At 45.2% G+C, this 19,180-nt stretch overlaps 1 protein-coding gene across 4 annotated transcripts; it reads left to right on the forward strand.

The window, feature by feature from the left end:
* Window positions 1-7,913: 7,913 nt before the first annotated feature.
* On the forward strand, window positions 7,914-18,173 carry LOC136620045 (GTP-binding protein Di-Ras2-like). 4 transcript variants are annotated; one of them, XM_066594775.1, is made up of 2 exons: window positions 7,914-8,032; window positions 17,039-18,173. In XM_066594775.1, the coding sequence occupies exon 2, from the start codon at window positions 17,133-17,135 to the stop codon at window positions 17,727-17,729; it is 597 nt and encodes a 198-aa protein (XP_066450872.1). In that variant the 5' UTR covers window positions 7,914-8,032; window positions 17,039-17,132; the 3' UTR covers window positions 17,730-18,173. The 4 variants fall into 4 exon arrangements, with proteins under 4 accessions (XP_066450872.1, XP_066450874.1, XP_066450871.1 ...); XM_066594777.1 differs by lacking the exon at window positions 7,914-8,032 and adding an exon at window positions 12,249-12,324; XM_066594774.1 differs by lacking the exon at window positions 7,914-8,032 and adding an exon at window positions 16,691-16,763.
* The last annotated feature ends 1,007 nt before the right edge of the window (window positions 18,174-19,180 follow it).

Genomic DNA, 19,180 nt, shown 5'->3' on the forward strand with positions numbered 1-19,180 from the left:
TAGAGCATGCCATATTTTCTTTCACACTGCGGAATTCCGTGGTGGAATACCGCAGTGTGAACATTGAGCTATTAGGTTCAATAGAACCTAATAGCTCCGTGGTAACGCTGCGGACTCCACTGTGATATTCCACTGGTAAAGTCGGTCATGGCCGTGGGCATGAGCCCTGAGCCTCATTCTTTCTAAGCTGCTGCATTTTAACATCTGTATTAGGCCAAGTGCACACCTGCATTAAAAATAAAAAGGCCATATTCCGTCTGCAAAAAAATGGACCTTTTTTCATACATGGCCATTTCTGTCCGGCCTCTGTTTTTTTTACTTCTATATGCCACGTGTTTTACACAACTGCAAAAAAACCAAACAAACTTGAAAGAAGTCCAAACCTTTCTTTCTGTATCCTTACACGGATGGTATCTGAGTGCCGTACGTTTCTTTCCTATCCCCATTAACTTGAATAGATGAGCCTCGTCCGTAAATCACATCAGAATAGTACATGCAGTCTGTGTCTACATAAGAAAACTTGGTAATGTGTGTTGCCACATAGAGTGATATGGGTCTGTACAATAGGGGCCTGTATTATATGGGCCTGTACAATATGGATCTGTATAATATGGATCTGTATAATATGGGCCTGTATTATATGGGCCTGTATAATATGGATCTGTATAATATGGGCCTGTATAATATGGGCCTGTATAATATGGGTCTGTATAATATGGGTCTGTATAATATGGATCTGTATAATATGGATCTGTATAATATGGGCCTGTATTATATGGGCCTGTATAATATGGATCTGTATTATATGGGCCTGTATTATATGGGCCTGTATTATATGGGCCTGTATAATATGGATCTGTATAATATGGGCCTGTATTATATGGGCCTGTATTATATGGGCCTGTATAATATGGGTCTGTATGCTGTCCATTTTATAAGCAGACTATACACGGACACAACAAGATGCTATGTGCTGGGGGCCTGATGACTACAAATCTCAGATCTAATGTAACACGACCATATTATGCCTAATCAATTTTTATTGAAGAATTTTTGTAGTTTTTACATAACCGAAAATACATTTTTTTCAATCATTGTAAATATTTATCATTAAACATATCGCCCGTCATACCTGAACACAAACATGTAGCAACAACAGTGATAAGAGTCCTGATGAGCCTCATTCAGCATCACTGTCCATCGAATGAACCAAAAGCTGATCTTGTCTAAACCCTATTCCTGAGCTTTCCTGAAAGTCCTGGCACTTAATACCGCTTCCAAAATTTAAATTGTTCTTTAAAAAAAAAAAAAGGAGGGGGGAGGGGGGAACCGCCATCATCAGTGGGAAAGGAAGAATACATAACATAAGGAAATAGGAAAGGGAAAATATGTGTTTATGACCATGAAGAGTTACTATTCCTCTAGGAACATATAAAAGGCACAACCAATCCTATACTGCTGTCTGCGAGGTCAATTAATCTTCTACATTCCGGAGATTTCTGGAAATGCATCCAGGGACTCCAAGTGTGTCTAAACGTGTCCCGACCATCCCTCTCCTCTGCCACCAACTCCTCAGGGGCCTTGTGTGGCACAGAGTGTTAAGGCAGCTCTCGCTCACGACCTGAAGGTTGTGGGTCCAATCCCCGCATGGTTCAGGTAGCCAGCTCAAGGTTGACTCATCCTTCCGAGCTCAGTAAAATGAGTACCGAGTGTGCTGGGGGGGGGGGGGCAATAAATAACCTGAAAGTGCTATGGAATAAGTTAGCGCTATACAAATAACAGATCCCCCTCTTTCCATAGACATCAGTTCCTTGACCTCCTGTATCCACTCCACTTTTTTCAGAATCTTTAGCATTTTCCAGTATCTAGGTATGACTGAGTGTGCGGCACTGCACCAGGTAGCATAGATAGGAGCGCTATCTGTGGGGAGGGGGTAATCAAGCTTTTTGTGATTCCCTTCTACGTGAAAAACACCATATCCCAAGAGGGCATGATGTTAGGACAATTCCACCAAAGATGCAGCATGGTTCCAGTTTCTCCACCGCATCTCCAGCAGTCCGGAGCGACCGTAGGAAAAATGTGATGCAGCAGAGCTGGGCATCTGTACCATCTTGTTATTGTTTTGTAATTCCTTTCTTGTGCTCTACAGGCCATGGGCAACTTGTGGGCAGCAAGAAGGCCCTCTGCAGCACGACCACATTTATAACAGTCTTAATGAAGAGTTATACCAAGTTATAAAGTTACCCCCTATCCACAGGATAGGGAATAACTTTGTGATTGTGGGTTCTGACTGCAGAGACCCCCACTGATCCCAACAATGGGCTCCGATTGAATGGAGTGGAGATCGTACGGGAGCGCTGCTACTCCATTCACTTCAATTATAATGCCAGGGATTGCTGAATCGCTTGAACTCTGTAATTACTCTGTTATTAAAATGACTGCAGCGACCACGGCGTGCCTGCATGACCTCCGCTGCATTCAATCGGGACTTAACTGGACCCCTGTTCTTGGGACTGCCAGGGGTCCCAGCAGTCAGATTCCCACCAATCATAAAGTTATCCAGTAGATATGGGATAACTTTTTTTACTTGGCACAACCCCTTTAAAGTGAACGTTTCATCGGACTTTACAGGAACCCTTTTAGGGTATTTTCTGTAGTAGAAAATCTACACCAAAATTCACATCACAACCTTGAAAAAAAGGATCTAAATCCACGCCAAAAAGGTGCAGGTTTTGATGGTCATTTTCCGCACACGTGAATATACCATTTTATGCTTTGCTGTTCCTATCGTACATTATCTAAAATTTTTGCAGTTTGAGGGGGGGGGGGGGGGGGAGCAGTAGGACTGCAAAGTCTGACTGAAGCAATTGTTCTATACCAGTTGGCTCAGTTAGCAGGCTGTGGTGACCCGAAGGGTCTACTTGGGACACGAGGCCCTAGCGGAGGAGCTGGGAGGGTAAAACGGTCATGGATCGCAGTCACCAGTCTCCTTCCTGGAAGGCTACATGTGACCTCGACCCAAGTGCCACCAAGCCGCTTCCGGACACCCCTAGGATAGGGAGGGCCAATAAACATTTACTGAGATTTTTAGGTTGTTATGGGTGACGCCACCATTCCTTTCCCAGCGGTAGAGGACGTGGGCAGTAATAAGCAGAGTCCACACACTGTTAACTTTTTAGTACTCAGTCCCAGGGAACGGTCAGGGCCTGGAAAAACTTTACTTTAGGTAACTGGAAGACTTCACAAGGTACAGTGATACACCAATGCAGGCAATATAGAGAAAGACGGTCTGGGAAGAACTCAGAATGATGCTGGTCCTTCAATCCTTAGGACTTGTACAGAACCACTCCTGGAAGGGGTATACTCAGGATGACACCGGCCTGACAGTCCTAGTTATCTATCCGGGACCGCTCCTGGAAAAAGGGAAGGGTCAGACTCTCCACAGATAATCTCTGGACACAGTACTTCTGCACGGTGGTCTGGGCTGGCCTTTGTACTCTCTCTCACTCGCTACTGGCTCTTCACATTGATGTCCTGAAGATACCTTTCTTAATCTTCCATTCTCTTCACCACATGAGGGTTGACGGTACCCCCATGTGGCTGGCACTCAGAAGAACTCTTGATGACCAAACTCTGAAGAACTCCTTATCACACCAAATCATTCATATTTATAGACTCCAAACATACTACATGACATAAGATGGATACATTCACAGACATTTAGGCCTCAAGCCCACGGACGGAGCAGGATACGCACGCGAATTTCAGCTGCGGGAGTACCACATTTAAAAACGCGAGTGTCCGTGAGCAATCATGTAATTCCGGAAAAACGTGGTGAATTAGAACATGCTGCAATTTTTTTCCCGCGGCAGAATCACGCATGTGCACATTGAGATATTAGGTTCAATAGAACCTAATAGCAGTGGAATTCCGCCGTGGATTTACGCCACAAGAACCGTTTGTGGGCATTAGCCCTAACTTTTCATCCACCACAGCTGTGTAGTACACATAACAAATGACAGGACAGTTTCTGTACAGTGCATCTACACAAGACATGACATTTATGGAGGGGCCAAGAATATATGTTCTGGGCCACTACAGTTAGTTAGTTGTTTCCTCCTGGCTAAATTGGGCCTCATTGGAACCACATTATTTAGCTTTTTTTCCTACAATATAAATTGCAGCAACTAATATAGGACCAGGAGGCTCATGGTTGGGGCCCTTTTAGACGAATTTTAATATCATGTTCTGTGTGGCCCTCCAGTAATGTATGTGTGGCCCTATGGTTTTGAAGCAATGCAAAGAGAATAAACCTCCTCGATTGTCACTGTTTACTGAACTTTCCTATCACCCTGTATTTCTCTGCTCTGTGAATTCATTAATAAATGATTAAGAAGCAGCACTTTCTTGACTGTGAATATGCAAATCCCACGTCTAATTAGGTTTGTCGAGGGAATTTCAGGAATCCAAGTTTGTTTGCAATGCAATAAACAACAACAAGTTCATTGCCTTGAAGAAAGTCAAGAAAACCTGCAATATTAGAGCCAAATCCATAATAAAGCACTCAGAATTTCAGGCCTCCTGACATGGTTGTATTCAAGGGTACTGTTGCATCTTGTCTCCACCGGACCTATGGGTGGAGACAAGGGTTTGTCCAGGGGGAGTGTAATGGAACGCCCGCTGCTGCCTATTGGCTTGTTCACATTCCTCGCGGCTAGGCCGCTGTCATTCTCCCCCGCCCTCCCATCTTTCCTGGTCTAACATAATATCCCCTTGTGCCTCCTGTCAGTGTTCCTGCCCCTATTCCTTCTGCCAACTCACCTCTGGCACTGCCTTCCCACCGGCACTCCCATTAGCGATGCACTCTCTCCAGCCCTGTTAGTCTCCCCCATCAGCAGCGGTATAACAGCCCGTCAGCTGTCACTTTCCCTGGTGCTCTGCCTTCACCCATCCATGCTCCAGCGCTGTCTGTCCCCCACTATGACTATCCCCACCGGCCTCCCATTAGTGATGAACTGTCTCCGACGCTATCACTCTCCCCCATCTTCGGCAGTCTAATAGCCCGTCAGCTGTCACTTTTCCCGGCGCTCTGCCTTCTCCCCTCCCTGTTTCAGGGCTGTCCATACCCTGCTGTGAATGTAGCCAGCTGCACTACTATATCAGCTTCTGTATGGGTGGCCAGCAGCTGCAGCTGGCCCTGCTGTCTGTGTCCCTGTCCCCCATGCCTGTCAGCCCCTGTCTTCTGCCGCCGTCAATGTTAACGACCCTGGTGTGGGCCGGCCGCCTGCAGTAAGCCACTGTCGGCAAGTTAGCCAACCAGCAGCTGTGGGCGTTCCCTTGAACTCCACCTGGACAAACCCTTGTCTCCACCCATATTTCCAGTGGAGACAAGATACAACAGTAAGGTATTCAAGAGCCATAAAACCTCAGTGAGTAATATGGCACCTGTTGTGGCCTATACACAAGGTCATGTGCCCTTTACTTTACACAGAGGCACACAGATGCTTCACCTCATAGATTCCTTGAGAAGCCATAAGCAAAAGAACCTTGGCATGCTCCAACGCATGCCATATTCGGCCAGATCTCCACCGTGACCCTACCGTAAATCTAATGACCCAAACTCACAGCATTATAGATGTGTGGACACGCATGCTCAGTCACTCTTTCCAGTGTTATTATGTAATAATATGGAATAATAAAGAGTTGAAATATGACATGTAAAGACATACTGTATGAACCAGTATTGCAGTGGATATGTGTATGTTATTTTTACGGATAGGGAAGAGAGAAAAAAGAAAAAATTTTTTTTTCTGTGTCTGCCTGCAGAAATTAAGATTAATAGTAATACATTTTTCACAGGAAAAAAAGGGAAAAAAACAAATAACAATGAATATTATAAATGAATTATTAAACCACAGAGTTATGAATATTCAGACAGAATGTTGTCATTGTTATAATTAATATCTGTTAAATATCTGCTCATGCATTATGTATAAACCATTCTGATGGAATATTAGGGTGTGTATTCGGCTTGTGATCTGTATAAGGAGCTGGAGATCTGGACTGCATACATTTCTTTAGAGGCATAACTTGAAGCTTCTGGGCCCCGATGCAAAAATCTGTAACAGGGCCCCCAACTATAATGCTTTATTCATAGTACTGGGCTCCCTATATGGAGAAAAGAGGCCTTATGGGCCCCCTAAGGCTCCTGGGCCCGGGTGCAACTGCATCCCCTGCACCCTCTATAGTTACGCCCCTGCATATCCCGTTAGTGAGCAAGGGGTTAAACAACAGGTGAAATTTTAATGACAAGTGTTTTTAAGTAAGGAATTTGCATTATGGTAATGAGGGGAACAAGATCTGGAAGGAGATCGAAACATGTTCTCCATGAACATGCAGTAACCTTGTTGTACTGAGCACTAGTCTAATAAAGCAGAGGATATAATTCACATAATCCAAGCTCCTACTACGTGTTTTTGTCCACCTTCACATCAGATGGACATACCTGGGTGTAAAGGACGCCTGGGGAACACCTTCTGCCTGAGTGTGTCACGGCAGAGGTTCCGTAACAGTTTGGGATGTTTTATGTGCCATGGTCTTGGTCCTTTGGTTCTAGTGACAAGAACTATGAACACGGCGGTGGACCCTGACATTCTAGAGAATAATGTGCTGCCGACTGTGGAAATACTCTGGGAATGGTCAGCAATACCTCCAACATGACAATGCGCCTCGTCACAGATCCAACTCTGTTTTATGTTGGTTTTAGGATATGGATGTTCAACGATTGGACCGGCCTGCAAGGAGAACCAACCTGTACACTAATGAACATCTTTAGCACCAAATGGAATGCCAGGGCAGGAAATATGAACACCAATCTTCTTCTTTGAGAGAGCTCGCCAGACATTTACAGGACGAATGGAGGGAAATACCAGCTCAAGTGTATCAGACAGAAGCAGAAAGGGTCCAATGTCAAAGCAGGACCCACTAAGTATTAACCTTTTCCTATCCAATAAATCAAGTATATACAGTATATAGTACTGGAAAGTACCATGGGACATGGGATAATTAAAGGTTAACATATGTAAATAAATACTTTTAATTCTTGATCAGGTGTCCGATTACTTTTGATAAGATGGTGTAACGGATATGTTGTATATTTGTTTCATAGTAGACAACATCATTACAGTATTATACTGTATAGCAATATACCATCATGGAGTAATGCACCTACAGAGCTATTCTACTTGAACAGGTCACCTTCAGATTTAGGGCTTACTCACACTAGTGTATTTTAGCTGCATAGTACGCACATAATACGCAGTGCTAAAACCCCAATGATTTACAATGGGCCATTCAGACCTGTGTTTTTCATATCCTATTTCGGCATCCATTATATACCATATGGTTGCGTAAAAAAAAAATTACATGTATATTTGCTGAGTGATATGCAACCAAAATATGCTCAGGTGAGCCCTAAATCATGTCATCTGACCTGATTCACTTATTATATGTCACCGGTGCCAAGATCTATGAGGCTCTACACACATTAGTAATGACAGAAGAATAATAAGCGTCCTCATCCTCCCCTACTTGTGTTTCCATGAGGCATAATGCTGCATTAACCCTCTGCCTGCTGCAACCATCTACAAGCCATCCTCCAGCAAAGAGCTCCAACGCTCTCCAGCACTCAACCGGTTAATCCCAGTTTCCTTCTGCAGCTGCATGAATGGGATGTTCCACTTTAGTAAAACATGAATGAAACCAAAGGGGGAGATCTATTCACTGACACTCACTAAATACAGTAGCTTGCAGGTGCGATAAGAATGGCAGCCATTAAGGTCATTGCATGGCATAGGGTGACATATATCGCTATTCATCCACAGGGTGACTATAGATACAAACAAAGTCTCTTCTTGGGTTAATCAATGCATTTCCCCTATACAAGGCTTATGAGATGGAGCTGTCCATCCATGGGTTGGAGAATGATGTACCATCTTACAATTTGTATTTCAGCACCCATCAAGCGCTCCAGGTAAGTGACACTGTGCAACCTGCAAATGTTGGGTAGATGTAGCTAAAGCTGGAAGGGCTGTGCTCCTTGTATCAGCGCATGGAGCAGATATGGGTGATCACTCGCTCCAGGAGATCTGGGTTATACACACTAGAGGGAGCTTTACAGTCGCTGCCTTCTCTACAGGAGGCTCCTCTCACTACAGGGAGACACTAAATGGATACAATGTTATTACATATGTGATACTATTGCCTGTAAGAGGGGGGTCTGTTCTGTGCCTTTAAAAGTTGTTCAGCAGTTTGCATGGTTTCTGAATAGTTAATAGTCCAAGGCGGCACCAGTAAGGATAGCCCCCGGGATATAAGGGTGGATGTAGACAGGATGATTATAGTCTGAATGGATGCTAAATATGTTCACACGTTGCTGATTTGCTGCTGATTTTACTGCAGATCAATAGCAGGTTTCACCCTTTCAGTTGAATTCAAAGTGAAGTGGGGAAATCTGTGTGGATGTGCACCGAAATTTGCAGCAAATTAGCTAAGCGTGAAAGAACCCGAAGTGTATGAATGACGGCTGATTATGTACTTTCCTACTGAGCAATTATTTGCTTGTTGTTCAATTTCGCATTCGCTGTGTTTGAAGCATTTACATGGGCTACAATATCGGCTGTTGACTGATTAAGAGGCTAAAGGTTCTTTGGCTGGTATGTATTTGCAATTTCAACCCCTCTTCAACACATACGGTTGCCAGCCCAATGATCGCACATATATATGTGCATGTGGTCTTAGAGTGAACATTCACAGAGCGGCCAGCAGGGGGGCGGGGAGGCTGCAGGAGATTTCACTCCTCGCTCTCCCCCCGCTCCTCTCCATTGATTTAACATAGCGGATGTTCAATACTGAACAGCTGCTATTTACACTGAAAAAACATCGTTCAGCTCATCGTCCATAGTTTATGCAGCATAAGCGATGGATGATGAGCTGAACGATGATCGTTCAGTGTAAATAGCAGCCGTTCGGTACTGAACGGCTGCTATGTTAAGTCAATGGAGAGGGGCAGGGGAGCGCGAGGAGAGAAATCTCCTCCAGCTGCCTCGCCATGAGCCAGCAATACTAGCTCCTGTGCAGCAGCACGAGAGCGAGTATGTGCGTGGACGAGTGTCAGGCATCGTTTGCCCGACATTCATCCCATCTAAATGGGCAATTTCTGCAGAGTTGTTGGCTAGTCATTGAAAGATAACGATTATCTGTTTATACCAGGAAATAATTAAATAGTGACTACTTTTAGATGGACTGAAACTAAATGACTAGTGAATGAATTCTCGCTTGTCACGCAATTAGTGACCGTATTTATAAAGAACAACTACAGAGGAACAGAGGCAGCTCTCTGCTGATGAGAGGTCTGCTGTCTTCCAGGTGCACAAATCAAAGATGTGTCTGATAGGCTATCAAGACTCTTCAGTCCTACAGAACGCCACCCATTCCTACTAATACATGTAGGGACAAATGACACTGCAAAAAGGGCCTTGCAACTATCTGCAGAGACTTTGAAGACCTCGGCAGGAAAGTGAAGGAACTAGGAGCGCAGGTGAAATAAGGAGAAGGAACACCAACAACTGGCTACGTCAATGGTGATCTAGAACATGGAGTGAATTACGTATATGATGGACTGCTTGCTAGAGACGGGATGCACCTTACAAAGACAGATAAGCATATATTTGGCAGGCACCTTGCTAGACTCATCAGGAGTGCTGTAAACTAGAACAATATGGGAAGGGAAGTAAAAGACTAGGCAAGAAAATACAGCTAATTAATACATTTGAGAACCTCGCTATTAGTGGAAAGAGAGAACAGAGTTAAAAAATTCAGAAGGAAAGTAGAGGAGCAAGAGACACCGATCACAAACTAAAATGTTTTTACACAAATGCACAGAGCAATGGAAACAAACAAGAAGAATTGGAGCTCTTAACAGGAAGAGAAATATGATGTCATAGGCATCACGGAAACTTGGTGAGATGATACGCATGATTGGAATACAAGGCTTGAAGGATACAACTTACTCATAGAAAACAGACCTAATAAAAGAGGGGGTGGTGTTGTATGTTAGGAAAGCTTACATCTCCACCGAGATTCAAGCAGAAGATATTGATGAACTCTTTCTACATCGGATGGCCAAGTGCTCAAAAAAGTACAACATAGTGATCATGGGAGATTTTAACTATTTAAACATTTGTTGAGAATCTCTCTTAGGGTACATTCAGATGACCGTATATTGGCCGGGTATTTACGCTGGCCGATATATGGCGTCTCTCTCTGCAGGGGGAGGAGGCTGGAAGAGTCGGGAGCAGTGCTCTGAGCTCCCGCCCCCTCTCTGCCTCCTCTCCGCCCCACTGCACTATTTGCAATGAGGAGAGGCGGAACGGGGCGGAGCTAATTACCAGAACTTAGTCCCGCCTCCTTTCATTGCAAATAGCGCAGAGGGGCGGAGAGGGGGTGGAGAGGAGGCAGAGAGGGGGCGGGAGCTCAGAGCATTGCTCCCGGCTCTTCCAGCCTCCTCCGCCTGCAGAGAGAGACGCCGTATATCGGCCGGCGTGAATACCCGGCCGATATACGGTTGTCTGAATGCACCCTTAGGAAAAAGTAGTGGGTCCAAGGATTTCTTATTTGTTCTAGCTGACAACTTATCTTCCAAAAGGTAGAATATAAAACAAGGAAGTCTGCTATCTTGGACCTAATTCTTAAGCCCCATTTACACAGGATGCCCAACACTCGTCCCTGTGTCTCCGCGCTCCCGTGCTCCTACACAGGAGCTAGCACACCAGGCTTGTACATGGAGCGGCCAGCAGGGGGGCGGAGCAGTGCAGGAGATTTTTCTGCTCTCGCTCTCCAGCCCCCCTCCATTCACATAACACAGCCGTTGTTCACTACTGAACGGCAGCTGTTTACACTGAACGATGAGCTTCATCGCTGATCTTTCATGCTGCATAAACGATCAGCGATGAAGCTCATCACTCATCGTTCAGCTTAAACAGCCGCCGTTCAGTAGTGAACAGCGGCTGTGTTATATGAATGGAGGATGGCAGGGGAGCGAGAGGAGAGAAATCTTCTGCACTGCTCCACCCCTCTGCTGGCCGCTCCATGAACCAGCCTGGTGTGCTAGCTCCTGTGCAGGAGCACGGCAATGCGGAGACACAGGGACGAGTGTTGGGCATCGTTTGCCATCACTTCTCCTGCGTAAATGGGGCTTTACCAACAAGGTGGGAATGGTTGAGAAAGTAAGAGTGGCTGGGACCTTAGGAGGCAGTGATCATGCCTCCTAAGGTCCTTGAATTTCGGATAACAAAGGGGGAAGATCTGAGAACACTCAGACTTTGAGGTTGAATTTCAGAATTTTAATGAAAGCGTGTAGGAAGAATCCAATGGCTGGATGTTCTTAAGGACAGAAATGTCCAAGAATGTTCGGAAATATTGCGAAATGAGATTCTCAAGGCATAATCGTTAACAATCCAAGAAAGAAGGAAGAGTGGGAGGCATTAGGCTAGGTTCACACGGGGCGGAAATTCTGTGCGGAATTTCGCCGCGGCAAATCCGCATGCGGCCACTAATCCCGGGATTAGCCAGCCATGTGGACGAGATTTCTCTGAAATCTCGTCCACACGGGACAGCAAATCCGCTGCGGCTAAGCCGGCAGAAGCTACTACTGCGGCGTGGATTTGCCGAATGCAGCATGTCCATTTTTTTCCGCTGTGGCCGCGCTCTCCTCTATGGGAGCGCCAGCCGAAGCGGAAGAGCGAGCAGCCGGACTGCTTCAAAGCCGCCGCGGCTTTTTCCGCGGCGGTTCTCCCGGCGGAAATGTCGCGTTTTTTGTTGCGGCCAAACAGCGACATTTCCGTCGGGAATCCGCCCCGTGTGAACCCAGCCTTAATGGATAAACACAGAACTTACACACCTGCTAAAAATGAAGAAAAATATGTTTATAAAATGGTAAGAGGGGAGACTATCTAAAGAAGAATTTAATGCAGTCTGCAGGGCAAGTGTCAAAAAAGCTAAAGCTAAAAATAAATTGAGGCTTACAACAGATGCCAAAAGCAATAAATGGGATTTGAGGGGTATGTCAAAAGCAAAAGAAAAGATGCTATAGGATATTTATAGGATGAAAATGGTGAATTGGTTAAAAATGATGTTGAGAAGCCCGAACTTTTAAATTCCTATTTTGTATCTGTTTTCTCTCAGAAAGTAGATGGAACATCAACTGATCATCCCTGTGCTATTGAAGGAATAACAAAATGTAGACTTTCTATAAGCAGAGATATGGTAAGGGAATACTTAGCTAACTATAAAGGGATTCAAGTCTCCAGGTTCAGATGAATTACATCCTAGAATACTGAGTGAGAGGAAAGGACAAAAGACTGATAGGATGGCGCAACCTATTTTTAGAAACATGTGCACATATTTAAATAAAAATTGTTCTTTTATATGAATAAAATCTGGCACAGTATCCTAGGATACTGAAGGAAGCAGCAGAAGTAATTGCACATGGAAACCAACCTGCCCGTGGACATGAGGCCTCAGTCAGATCTCATCTGGAATACTGTGTCCAGTTCTGGGCACCCCAATTTAAAAAAGACATCGACAAATTGCAGCAAGTTCAGAGAAGAGTTACCAGGATGGTTAGCAATCTGCAAATGATGTCCTATGAGGAACAGTTAAAGGATCTGGGAATGTTCAGCTTGCAAAAAAGAAGGCTGAGTGGAAACTTAATAGCTGTCTACAAATATCTGAAGGGCTGTCACAGTGCAGAGAGATCAGTCCTATTCTCATCCGCACAAGGAAAGATTAGAAGCAATGGGATAAAACTGAAAGGGAGGAGACACAGATTAGATATTAGAAAAACCTTTCTGACAGTGAGGGTGATCAATGAGTGGAACAGGTTACCACGGGAGGTGGTGAGTTCTCCTACAAGGGAAGTCTTCGAACAGAGGCTGGACAGACATCTGCCTGGGATTATTTAGTCAATCTTGCACTGAGCAGAGGGTTGGATCCGATGACCTTGGAGGTTCCTTCCAACTCTACCGTTCTATGAATGAGGTTTTTCTAAACAGCACACCCATTGAAATGAATGGCGCGGTGATGTGCATGGGCAACCTCCGCTCCATTCAGGGGAAGGGAGACCCGGATTTCGGGATCAGTGAGGTCTCTTGCAGGTACACCCAAACCAATCATGAAGTTACTCCCTATCCTGTAGATAGGGGATCATTTTATGTCTTGGCACAACCCCTTTAACAACTGCGCAATTTTAGGCAAAAAAATGCTACAGATCAATCTTTTGTAGGCCACAGCTAGCCGGAGCTCTCTGCACATAGCAGCCACATGCAGAACGCTTCGTGGACCTGTAACCTTAATCATTTATCAGATTTCGAATGTTTTCACCTTGGTCTATTATGTCTGTTTTTCAGGAGCAGCTTATGGAGATTTACTGAAGGTTCCTCACACAATGATACATGTGGGCGAATCCGACTTTGTAAGCAAAAGCGGAGATTATACAGGATGATTCTTTTGCTAGGAAACCCAAACATTTCTCAATAAGTTTGTAAATTTTGTCTGGTTCCTATGAAAGTTGATACGTATTAACCTTGTATGTGACAAAACAATGTCTGCCTGGAACATCTGCTGAAAAATGGCGCCTCCAGCATCCAAGCACTTTTGTATACGAGCTTACATATTGGCAAAGACATATATTAACCTTTTGCAATCCAATTTTGGATTCAGGGTTTCCTAGGGGGTTTTCTTTTTCTGCCATTATACAATCGCGCCACCTGCTGGCTAGAGCCAGTACTGCGGTATGGGACATGCTGGAGAGGCCCCCGACAACAGAGCAGCCAGTAATATACAGTAAGAATACCCTGCCGGACGTCTTCCTTCAATCAGAATGTCTTTAGACGTCAGACAGTGGATTGGAAAGGGTTAATGTAACATTGGTGATGTCAGCAAACTTCCGCCATACTGCATCTTTGAGGACATCCGTGTTTACGGCACATTGAGCCAAACGCCTGTTTAGCGGTCATGTTTGGACATCACGGGTACAATCCACTTCCCAGAGAGGTGTGATGGTTCAATAGACATAATCTTCATCCAGGTCAATTCTCATACGGAATCAGACAGAGATTACAAAGTTAGGCTACATTCTATTGGCGAGCGCAATAGCGAGGTTTTGCATTCAAAAACGCCTTGCATCACTTCCGTGAAATTGCGATCCTCAGGTTTCACGCATACTAGAGGATTGCAAGTGTCTCCCATTGATTTCAATGGGAAACATTACATCGCACGGCATGCGAGTGCCTTGCGAGGTCTTTAAAGGTCCCAATGAAAACAATGGGCGATGCATTCAGAAGGAGCGTCCAAAGATAGAACATGCTGCGATGTTTAACTTCGCAGCATCGCTGTGAGGGGCATAAAATTGCTCATGTGAATAACTACATTCAAAAGAATGAGTTCCTATTCGTGAGTTTTGTGCGTCTCGCAACGCACAAAACTGGCGTGTGATTCCCGCTCGTGTACATGTAGCCTTATTGAGTAATATTTGGGTTTCTTAGTGAGAGAATTACCTTGTATTATTTATGACTGGATAGAAGGACAAACTTTCACATGGGCAACAGCGATGTTGCCGTGAGAAAATCGCAACAATAGCGCATCAGCGCTCTGTACGATATCATTGCGTTTTTTCGCTGCAAAATCGCAATTTTGTGTCGCTACAATGTCGCATGTGTTGCTACAAAGTCGCGTGACTTTGTAGCGCTCTTTTGCCAGACTTTTTAGGAGGGTCTTGAAATATAAGCCCTACCCTGAAAATAAGCTCTAGCTGCATAAAAAGAAACAAAAAAGAAGAATACATCACCTCTCAGGCGTTATCAGCTTCCTGCGCGTCTTTCCTGAAGCTCCGGCAGACTTGCTTGAAGTCTTCTGTCATCGCTTCCTGGATTGGAGGTTCACAATCCCCCGCCTCCAGGAAGCACTGGCTGTGATTGGTTCTCGAGTGCCGCGGATCAGCCAATCAGAGCCAGCGCTCAATGAACAAATCACAGCCATTCAATGCACATAGGAAGGCTCCATAGGGAAACATGGGCTACAAAACATCGCAAATCACGGTAATATTTTTTTGTCCTTGCCGTGTTGCAGGCTACAAATCATTGCTAATGTGAAGGAACCTATTGGAAAGCATAGGTCTTCAGATAAACGCGAGTCGCAGCGCTGTCGCATTGTGAGAAAATTGTGCAATTTTTAAGGAACCATTTAGTGAGAAAACTGACCCGGGTGGCAGTACTTGTCGTCCGGCAGTGGTCAAAGCAGTGGCGGAAGCTGGAACTTTGCCAGCTTCTGCACTGCAATAGAAAGGCTGCAGAAGGGACAGGAGAAGAGCAGCAGGTTCCTGGTGAATGGCCCGGTAAGGCACAGGTGACTATAGATTTTTTTTTTGCTGACAGAACCCCTTTAAGGAGAGCACCAAGAAGGTGAGTGAGGAGACTTATAAGGCCATCCATGCCGTCCAATAGGTGGCGCTGCAGAGGTATTGCTCTATCTCCCTTATTTGCATATTCCCCAGAGGAGCGTGGATGGCCTTGTAAGTCGCCTCATTCCCCTTCTTTGTGCTCTCCCTAAGAAGAGATGTTACCCCTCCTGAAAAAGCGCAAAAACTAACTGAAATAGAGCAAACAGCCCTCGAAAGTCCCACATTAGAAAACCGCGTTCGAGCGCAGGTCTATGTGGCCCCATTGAAATCAACGGGAGCATTGTACCACAATTACTGCAGTGTTCAAAATGCGGGTAAAAAGCGCATGTTTGAGAGCGGCCCAAGTATCTAGCCTTGCTACTAGAGATGAGCGAGCGTACTCGCTAAGGCAAACTACTCGAGTGAGTTGTACTGTTTGGACATACACTAAAGGCTGGGGTCACACGGGTCTTATTCTCGTCGGAAATCTCGTGGTTTTGCCGCAGCAAAAAAACGCAACCTTTCTGCCAGAAAAGCGCAGCTTCAAAACCCACGGCACTTAGCAGCGGGTTTTGGAGCGGCTTCGCTACATGCTTTTCTGTTGCAGCCAGCTCTCTCGTATAGGAGAGCGTGGCTGCAGCAGAAAGAATAAAAAGAATGGACATGCTGCGTCCCGGGAATCCGCGCCGCAGTGCCGGATTCTGCCAGCTTTGCTGCGAACGGATTCGCCGCCCCGTGTGGATGAGATTTTTTACAAATCTCGTCCACATGGCTGGCTAACCCCGGGATTAGCGGCCGCAGGCGGATTTGCCGCGGCAAAATTACGCACGGAATTTCCGCAGCAAATCCGCTTCGTGTGGACCCAGCCTTAAAGTGCTTCTTACAAAGTCACATGGCTGCTGTTTGGAGCTCTGATCTATACAACATAGAGGAGGAAAAGGCGACTATGTCCAGGCTCAGTCATGACTACAATGTGTACATGAGACCACCCGGGGTGGGGGGCAGCATAATTCACAGTCCTTAATTTCAATATTCCTCATCAGCTGTTAGTGAGTGGAGGAAGGAATACAGAGAGCTGGTGGACTACATCCACTAGATGGCACCAATCATCTAATATTGCCTATGCCATTCAAACCAATAATAAAAAAATATATATATGGAAAAGGGAGGGAGCTCTCGGTTTCATCCGGCTGAGCTGTCTGTGAGAGATGTAGTAATCAAACCTCCTCCAGACCGCAGGAAGACCAGGAGACAACACAGTACTAAGGTAAGGTCCTTGTTATCGGACTAGCACGTCCACCCTAGTAGGGTACAGCTGTCATCAACATCCAGGGATTTCACCAAAGATGTAATTAGCTCATAATTTGGACCATCACATCCTGATTTGTGCACTTCTAGACACTTGGGATTGTACTACCAGCCAGGAGATCTCATAAGAACAGTTGATATAATGTTTTGTCTTTTGTTCTATAGTCTGTCCTTGTACAAAAACATCAAATTTACTGTAGGTTGTCTAAACTATTTTTCAATATTACTCAACAGGTGTCCATGTTATCTCGGTATGTAACTGTTGCCAGTCTCTTGCCTTTCTACCCAAAGCCTTCTGCATCTATAGAACCAACTCCTTGAAAGCAACATGCCAGAGCAAAGCAACGACTACAGGGTGGTTGTGTTCGGGGCTGCAGGAGTTGGGAAAAGTTCCCTGGTTCTTCGTTTCGTACGAGGAACTTTTCGAGAAACCTATATCCCCACCATAGAAGATACCTACAGACAGGTGATCAGCTGTGATAAGAACATCTGCACTCTACAGATCACGGACACCACTGGAAGCCACCAGTTCCCTGCCATGCAAAGATTGTCTATCTCCAAGGGTCATGCTTTCATCTTGGTCTACTCCGTCACCAGTAAACAGTCGATGGAAGAATTAAAGCCAATATATGACCAGATCTGTCAGATAAAAGGAGATACACAGAACATTCCCATCATGTTGGTTGGCAATAAGAGTGATGATGCCCTAAGGGAGGTCCAGACCTCCGAAGGTGATAGCTTGGCCAACAAGTGGAAGTGTTCCTTCATGGAGACCTCCGCCAAACTTAACTACAATGTACAAGAACTGTTCCAAGAACTTTTAAATTTGGAGAAGAGAAGAACTGTTAGCCTTCAGGTGGCCGGAAAGAAGTCCAGGCAGCAGAAAAAGAAAGAGAAGCTGAAAGGAAAATGTTCTATCATGTAGGATGACGTCAGTCAGAAGGACCGTTATCACTCATTGCATGAAGCAATCCAGACTTTCTCTGACATTAAAATAGAAAGCATTAACTTTTAGGTCGGACTAATTTGCAGAACGTGGTGCCAAGACTTTGTGGCATCGCGGTTACTACAGCAACCATGGATTTTTTTTCTTCTCAGCTGTCCTATAATTTTTGAAGCTAAGCTGCCCGCATGTTCATTAACATTACGCCTCTTTTTGCAGTCGGTTGTCTTTGAAGTACTTTTTTTTTTTGCATCTGACTACAAGCTCAGTAATAACAGCAAAGTGTTTTTAAGGGCCGTGTCTGTACCTGCTACATAAGGTTTGTGGGAAGAGGTCTGCAGACTTCACAGGACTACAGTATTTGTGTAACATTTGCATGTCAGGGTGATTAGAGAAAAGATCTACTGCTGTAAATTAAAAGTGTGATTACGCATTCACTTTTTGTGTTATTTTTTACACGCTTTTGCAAGGTTTTTAATTTTTAGTTTGTTGCATTTTGTTACTTGTCCTGCTCTGCTATGAAATGCTGAAACTTCAACTTGGGGTGTTAACTGGTGTCCAAACTTGGAGGGGGGGAGGAAAAAAAGGGGCCAGCCAATAGAGATGAGCGAGCACGCTCGTTTAAGGCTGATGCTCGAGCAAGCTTCGGTTTTTTCGAGTAACTGATTACTGGTCCGAGCACCATGCGGGGGAGGGGGGGCGGCGGCGGGTAGCGGGGGGAGAGAGAGATCTCTCTCACTCTCCTCCCGCCCCCCCCCCCCTCGCATGGTGCTCGGACGAGTAGTCAGCTGCTCAAAAAAAACGAAGCTCGCTCGAGCATCAGCCTTAAATGAGCATGCTCACTCATCTCTACCAGCCAACATAATTGCCAATTAGCAACACCCAGGGGGGTTAACACTTGTCTTCTCAAGGTCAAGAGATGTCTTTACCAGGTTGGCAGACCTGCCCAGACTACAGCTAGCCAAACACCCAAGGCACCTGTTGACCATACAATCCTTTGCTATCTTCTCCTAATTTCACTTTCCCATTAAAGGGGTTTTCCAGGCAGAAATAGTATTGATGACGTATCCTCAGGATGGGTCATCAATAGTTGATTGGTCTGGGTCCTTCGCTGATCGGGTCCCCGTTGACAGCATTGGTATATAGAGGGGTTTGGAGCGGAAGCTGCTGCTCCAACTTCTGTGTAGTGGCCGATGCTTGTAACTGCAAGCACAGAACTTATTGATTTTAATGGGAACTGAGCCTGCAGTTACAAGCGCCGGCCACTACACAGGGGTCGGGCAGCACATTATGCTTCAACCCAGGTGTACACAAGCACTGACAGCGTGTATCCAATCAGCTTATCGGCCAAGGTCCCAAGCAGGGGGACCTAGTCCGATCAAGTATTGATAACTTATCCTGAGGATAGGTCATCAATATTATTTCTGCCTGGA

The sequence above is a fragment of the Eleutherodactylus coqui genome, chromosome 3 (assembly GCF_035609145.1).
Source record: "Eleutherodactylus coqui strain aEleCoq1 chromosome 3, aEleCoq1.hap1, whole genome shotgun sequence".
Taxonomy (NCBI): Eukaryota; Metazoa; Chordata; class Amphibia; order Anura; family Eleutherodactylidae; genus Eleutherodactylus; species Eleutherodactylus coqui.